Source organism: Vigna umbellata, chromosome 1 (assembly GCF_029865625.1).
Source record: "Vigna umbellata cultivar VRB3 chromosome 1, Vumbellata_1.0, whole genome shotgun sequence".
In the NCBI taxonomy this organism is placed as follows: domain Eukaryota; kingdom Viridiplantae; phylum Streptophyta; class Magnoliopsida; order Fabales; family Fabaceae; genus Vigna; species Vigna umbellata.
Window position 1 is genome coordinate 95052214 of NC_142165.1, and position 7459 is coordinate 95059672.

General features: G+C 34.4%; 1 protein-coding gene across 1 annotated transcript; it reads left to right on the top strand.

The window, feature by feature from the left end:
- The first annotated feature begins 4246 nt into the window (after window positions 1-4246).
- LOC124828944 (uncharacterized) lies at window positions 4247-7459 on the top strand. Its single transcript, XM_047302344.2, has one exon. It carries the CDS (start codon window positions 4833-4835, stop codon window positions 7092-7094), a length of 2262 nt encoding a protein of 753 aa, XP_047158300.1. The 5' UTR covers window positions 4247-4832; the 3' UTR covers window positions 7095-7459.

The following is a 7459-nucleotide window of genomic DNA, read 5'->3' on the forward strand; positions in this document are numbered from 1 at the left end:
ATTTGTCCTTTGACGATAATATTAAGTTATATTTTTAAATCAATTTTTTCATTAATAAGTTTCATGACATCTAAAGTACATCGTGAATGGAAGAAATGTATGAGGTGGTTATTCAAGATAGAGGAATCATATTTACATGTAAAAGATATAGTCCTTAAAATTGTTTATATATTGAGGATATCAATAATCACAACATAATGATGTGTCATGATATACATGACCCAAAGAGTTCATGGAGAATCTTTAAAAAGAAAACATATCCCATATTATATTATATACATTATAAAAAGTTGTTAAAAACCATTGGTAAAGGTATATCAATTATTAAGAAAAAAAAAAGTATGTTAACTAAAAATAATAAAGTTAAATGATATATGAGGAAATTTTTTTACAAATTGTTAAAATTTTAGATTAAATATGGATAACTCATCTATAAATCCCTTTAGGTTTTTTATTTGAAAAAAATTTAAAAGTGGTATTTTAATTGATGATTAGCCATTTGATTGCATGTATGGTTTAGAGCTTTTGATGAATCTCAGTTCAATTAGGATTCTTAAGGTATGATATGATTATTGATTTAAGTCTTTTTTGTACAAAAATTATTTTTTCGTGATTATGGGTGCTTAGAGACAAAGGAGATTGTGTTGTGTTATTAGTCATGTAAGAGAAATTATTTATTTAAAATTGATTATCTTTTGGTATAGAATTGCGATTTAATTTTGAATTAGGCTATGTGAAATTGATGTATTATATGAACTGGTTGGCTTGAGAATGTGATTGGATGTTTGGATTCAGTTGACATGTTTATGATAAACTTTGATGTGTGTAATTGTGGTTGATGATGTGTTTGTTTCAAAGATTGATAAGTATGGTTCAATTGGTTTTGGAGGATAAATTTTATTTGGTAACATTGATTTTTACTTATGAGAAGAAAGAAAAAAAAATACCCTTTGAAGCCAAGAAAACAAATTTCCAATTTGAAATGACTTTTGAATTATGTAGATTCGTTGGACAAATGTTTACTCACTAGACGAGAGCATAATTCGCAAAGTCAGAGATGTAGGAGAAGGTTCACTCTTTGAGGGAGTAATATCCTCACTAAGCGAGAACTCATTTTATGAAAGTTAGAAAAGTATGAATATCTTACTCGCTATATGAGATGGGACTAGTTGGACGAAATTATGTAAATTGCTTCTAATGGTCCTATTCGCTAAGTGAGTGAGACACTGAATATTAGAAGATTTTCTTCCAATATTTTCTCATTGGGCAAGCCATAATGTCATCAATAAGAAAAAAGGCTTCAACTATTACAATATAGGTATTGTATAGAGTTTGTAAATGTAGTATTATTGTGTGTGTGTGTATTTATATAATAGTTTAATTATGAGTTTGCCGATAACATGTGATGATTAAGTTGTGACAAATATGTGGTTAGGATGTGATGAAAGTGAAATTACTTTCAAGAGAGAAATGTGTAATGTGTGTTGATTAGGGGCTCAGATGGATATTATCTGAACTTTACTAAGTATTCTAACTCACATAAAGAAAAATATTTAGTTAATAAGAATTGGTGGAGATTTTTATGACGAGAACTAATTTGAAATATAACTTTTATAGCGTCTCATAGTAACCTAACCCTATAATGTAGGAAAACTAGCTAGGTTTAGATAGAAGTAGAAGATACTATCTTCCATTACTAATGTACTTGAACATTAAACTAATATGGTAAGTTTAATCATTTTCTAAATCATATCCTAAATTTATATTCACTAATCTTACAGGATGTAGTTAACTTCATTAGTTTTTTTATGGCTTAAATGCTTACTTCGTCCCCATATTAAGAGGTGAATTTTTGTTTTATATCCAGTTTTAAAAATGAAGACATTAGGTCCCTATGTTATGAAAATTGTATGAATAAGGTTCTGTCCTTGACAGTAACGGTGTTAATTTCATGCTGATCTGACGTACTTTTTATGTTTTCTCCTCTACTGTCCATTTTTTTTTATCTGTACTATTCAGCTTTTTCTCTCTCTTTTCTCTCTTCTCTCTTCTCTCTAACTATGTTCACCGCACATATAAATTATACTTAAACATAAATAATGATAATATAAAATATAATATGATAATATAAAATATATATAATAATTTTGATCATAATTATTGTTTTTTTTATAGCACATTTAAATTAACGTATTAAAGTACATACTAAAAATGTGAGTGTAACATTGTTTGATTTTTTTTAAATATTCACAATTAATTTTTTATGATCGTATTTCACTTTTATTTCTTCTTATAATATAATGAGTTAAAATTTATTAACTACACAGGATAAATTTAAATGTTGTGATTTTACTCTATATTTTATACATAAAGATGAATTAAATTAACTTTTTAACACTAAATAAATGAAATAATGAATTAAAAATCCTTGTATAAATCTTAAATCTAATATTGTAAAAGACAATAAATATCAAATTTAAAATTTATTATTAAAATTCATTTTTATTTGAGAGAAAAAAAATTGAAATAAATTTAAAGAGTAACGGGTCATAATATTTTTAAAATAAGATTTTAAACATAAAATAAGTAGTATATATAGTAATTGCGTAATTCTTTTACAATATTTAAACTTCGTTTTAATAATTATCAGCATTATACTCACTAAAAAGCATGTCCTAAAAATTACAAATATATATAAACACGTCTATAGTAACATTAATTTATTTATTATGTGATCATTAACTATTAATATAAACAGTTATCATTGAAATATTTAAAATTTTCTATAAATATAAAATCCATATTTTAAAGAAACTGAATTGAAAATAAACTACATTGAATATGTATATTGGTAAATATTTAAATTTGTCAATATTCATAATTAATATCGTCTATGTTTTTTTTATCTGATGCAGAAAGTGACTTTTGTTTTCTATACGCCAGGGATAGATAGTCTATGTTTCTATATGTCATGCAATTTATATATATATATATATATATATATATATATATATATATATATATATATATATATATATATATATATATATTAAGTTAATAAAAAAACATTATTATATAATTAAGAAAAGATGAAAAATAGGGAGAGATTCATCGATTGATTGTAATTAATAATTCAAAGGATCAAAAGCTGAATACTACAACAGAATAGTACAGAGCAAAAAGGTTGATAACAGATAAAAGAACACGAAAAATATGTCAGATAAACATGAAATTAACATTGTTAGTATCATCTTAACAAACAAAATTTTATTCATATAATTTTTATAACATAAGAATTCGATATTTTCATTTTTAAAATTGGATATAAAACGAAAATTCACCTTTTAGAGTATTTAAACTTTTTTTATCAACGAATTTACAGTTGAATTTATACGACAGAATACGAGAAATGTAAGAAATTTAAAAATAATATTTTATTACATGGAACCAAACGTAACAATATTGGCAAAGATTTAAAATTATATTTTAATATTTTTGTTATTTCTAAAAGATAAAAATAAGAGAGAAAATCAAGTCATTTAAATTACGGCTTTAAAAAGTATGGGTTTTTAATAGGCAAGTTTTACGCTCTTATTATGTATAAAACTTGTTAATATGTTGTTAAAAATATAAAAATGATCTTATATGACAAGTTATCGTTAATAATAATATAAAATATTGTACACTTAATTATACAGCGAATCTTTATTTTATAATTAATTCTTAAACAATTAAGAAATTAATGTTTATCACGAAAAACATATCTTGGTAGTGAGTTCGATAGAATTAGAAAGTTCAGTCACTGCTTTAGTTTTCTTAGAAACATTAATTTATTGATATCTTTTATTTTATATCAATTAATTTTTCTTTCCATTATTTAAAAATTCATTTCAAATAATTATAATGAATTGAATTGGAAAAAAATTAACCATATCCAATATGCCATTTAAGAATATATTATTTCCAATATTTTTATTTTATTTATTAAGCCATTTAAATTGCTATATTTTTGTACTATTTTCAGTTAAAAAACATTAAATAACAAGTATGAAAGTAAATTACTTAAAAATGTAATAAAAAAGTATTAACAATATTTAAAATAATATTGGGGGCATTTTCATTTTATTATGATAGAATATCAAAATAAATAAATCATTTGTAGGAAAAATATATAATTTAATGAATACTAGCCTAAAAGAATTCAGCCCACCAATACAAAATGATTAACAAGAAGATAGACTGAGTGAGAGGATAAATTTAGGGTGAAAAACAGTATGAAAATAAGAATTATAAAACCAAGAAAAAAAGAAAGCGACAAGGACAAAGGAAGACCCCAAAAACAAAAGAGAAAATTAAAAAAAAAGAAAAGAAACTAAAGGGCAGAAAAGTGAGGAGCGGCGCGTGTGCTTCACTGCCCAATCATCAGCAACGTGGGAGTCGGGTTCCCGGAAAGTTGTTTCCCACGCGCAGACTTCAGCGCGTGAAAAAGCGTCGCCCTTTTTCTGTCATTCATCTGAGGGTGGAGTAGCCGTACGTGTATCTGCTCCACTCTCATTCGCTTTGCTATTTCGGTCTCATTCACTTCACTCACTCACTCACTCTCTCACACAGCACAAACCTCTTTTCCCTCTCATCATCATAAGCCACCCTCTTCTCCGATCGCATGGACACTCGCCGGAAACTCAAATCCCGGCCACTCTCCGGCTAAATGCTCCCTTCCCCCGAGTCCCGGAGCGACGACGACGACGATGATGCAGAATACGTGATCGTGATCAGAACTTCCATTCCAAAGACTACTGTTTCCGTTACAATCTCATCCCCACACTCTCGCAATGGCGGCGACGAACGCCGGCGCGTTGGTGGAGTCGGCCTCCGCCGACGAAGCGGCGGCGAAGACGGCGCAAAAGCGCTACGAGGGGCTTCTGATGGTTCGAAACAAAGCGATAAAAGGTAAAGGCGCATGGTACTGGACACACCTGGAACCCTTACTGGCTCACAACACCGAAACGGGACTCCCCAAAGCAGTGAAACTCCGTTGCACCCTCTGCGACGCTGTTTTCTCCGCCTCCAACCCTTCACGCACCGCCTCCGAACACCTCAAGCGCGGCACGTGTCCCAATTTCAACTCCGCCGCCAAACCCATTTCTTCTGTCTCCCCCGTTGTCGTTCCTTCTTCTTCGCCCTCTTCAGCTTCTCCCTTTTCGGCTCAGCACAACCATCGCAAGCGAACAACGACTTCGCCTTCTGCTTCGGGTTCCGGTTCGGGTTCCCTCTACCACGCGCCATCGCGGTTCGGGTCGGCTTTGGTTCCGCAGCAGCCGCATTTGGTGCTGTCGGGTGGGAAAGAGGATTTGGGGGCTTTGGCCATGTTGGAGGATAGCGTGAAGAAGCTGAAGAGTCCCAAAACATCTCCTGGGCCCGCTTTGAGTAAGGCCCAAATCGATAGCGCGATTGAGTTTTTGGGCGATTGGGTATACGAGTCCTGTGGCTCCGTGTCTTTCGCTAGTTTGGAGCACCCGAAGTTCCGAGCTTTTCTGTCACAGGTTGGTTTGCCGGCGGTGTTTCCGAGGGAGCTGACAGGGGCGAGGTTGGAGGCGAGGTTCGAAGAGGCTAAGGTTGAGTCGGAGGCGAGGATCAGGGATGCGATGTTCTTTCAGATTGCGTCTGACGGGTGGAAGTGGAATGGGAATGTGAATGAGAATGGGAAGAGTTACGATTCTGGGTTGGTGAATTTGAGCGTGAATCTTCCGAATGGGACCAGCTTGTACAGAAGGGCGTTGTTTGTTACTGCTTCTGCGCCTTCCAAGTATGCGGAGGAGGTTCTGTGGGAGACAATAACTGGCATTTGTGGGAATCTCGTGCAACAGTGTGTTGGGATAGTTGCAGACAGGTTCAAGGCCAAGGCTTTGAAAAACTTAGAGAATCAGAATCATTGGATGGTTAATCTTGCTTGTCAGTATCAGGGCTTCAACAGTTTGATAAAGGACTTCGCCAAGGAGCTCCCCTTGTTCAGGGCTGTGGTTCACAATTGTATCAAGCTCGCCAATTTGTTCAATTACACCTCTCAGGTGAGGAACAGTTTCCACAAGTACCAGCTGCAGGAGTACGGTCACACCTGGCTCCTGCGGGTGCCCCTGCACGAGTTTGAATTGGGGCCTGTGTATGCTATGATGGAGGACACGTTGAGCTCGGTTCGGGCCTTGCAGTTGGTGCTACTGGATGAGCCGTTCAAGATGGTGGCCATTGAGGATCAGGGCGCCAGGGAGGTTGGGGACATGATTCGGGATGTGGGGTTCTGGAAGGACTTGGAAGCCATTCATGGTTTGGTGAAATTGGTGAAGGACATGGCTCAGGAGATTGAGGCAGAGAGGCCTCTGGTTGGGCAATGCCTTCCCCTTTGGGATGAGTTGAGAGCAAAAGTGAAGGATTGGTGCTCCAAGTTCCACATTGCAGAAGGGGTGGTGGAAAAGCTGGTTGAGAGAAGGTTCAAGAAGAATTACCACCCTGCTTGGGCTGCTGCTTACATTCTTGACCCGCTTTACTTGGTGAGGGACACCAGTGGCAAGTACCTTCCACCATTTAAGTACTTGACACCGGAACAGGAGAAGGATGTTGATAGGCTCATAACTAGGCTTGTTGCAAGAGACGAAGCACATATTGCTCTGATGGAGCTGATGAAGTGGAGGACGGAAGGGCTTGACCCGGTATATGCTCAAGCTGTTCAGATGAAGGAGAGGGATCCAATTACTGGGAAGATGAGGATTGTCAATCCACAGAGTAGTAGGCTTGTGTGGGAAACTTATTTGACTGAATTCAAGTCCTTGGGGAAAGTTGCAGTGAGGCTAATATTCCTTCATGCAACCTCATGTGGCTTCAAATGCAATTGGTCCTTGTGGAGATGGGTTTGTGCTCATGGCCATCACTCCAGGACTGCACTCAACAAGGTCCAGAAGTTGATATTTATTGCAGCTCATTCCAAACTTGAGAGAAGGGATTTTTCCAATGATCAAGAGAAGGACGCAGAGCTGTTCACCTTGGCAAACGGTGAGGATGATGTGTTAAACGAAGTTCTTGTTGATACATCCTCAGTGTAACATTTTTATTTTTTTTAGTTGCCCTCTTCTTTTCTTTTTGGGTTAATTACTCAGTTAGGAATTTTAATTTTTTAGGATTTATTGAATTCTTTCCACTACCCTTTTCTTCCATCTTTCTTTTTCACCCCCTCTGCATTTTGAACACTCACTGGAAGGACTTGAGCAACTCGCCGTGTTTTACCCTGCCATGATCGTCAAGTTGTTAAATATAGGAAAGCGGGAAAGATTGTAACGCCCGAACTGGAAGGATGTTGTAGAAATTTTATTCCTCTTGTAGTTTGAGATAAATAATATTTGTTAAGGGGAAATTTTTATCGATTCTCCTTTGATTTTAAGACCTTTTTTCCATTCAAATTTTCTCACAA

Coding starts and splice junctions, on each gene's coding strand:
- LOC124828944 (XM_047302344.2), top strand. CDS start 4,833: ATGGCGGCGACGAACGCCGGCGCGTTGGTGGAGTCGGCCTCCGCCGAC.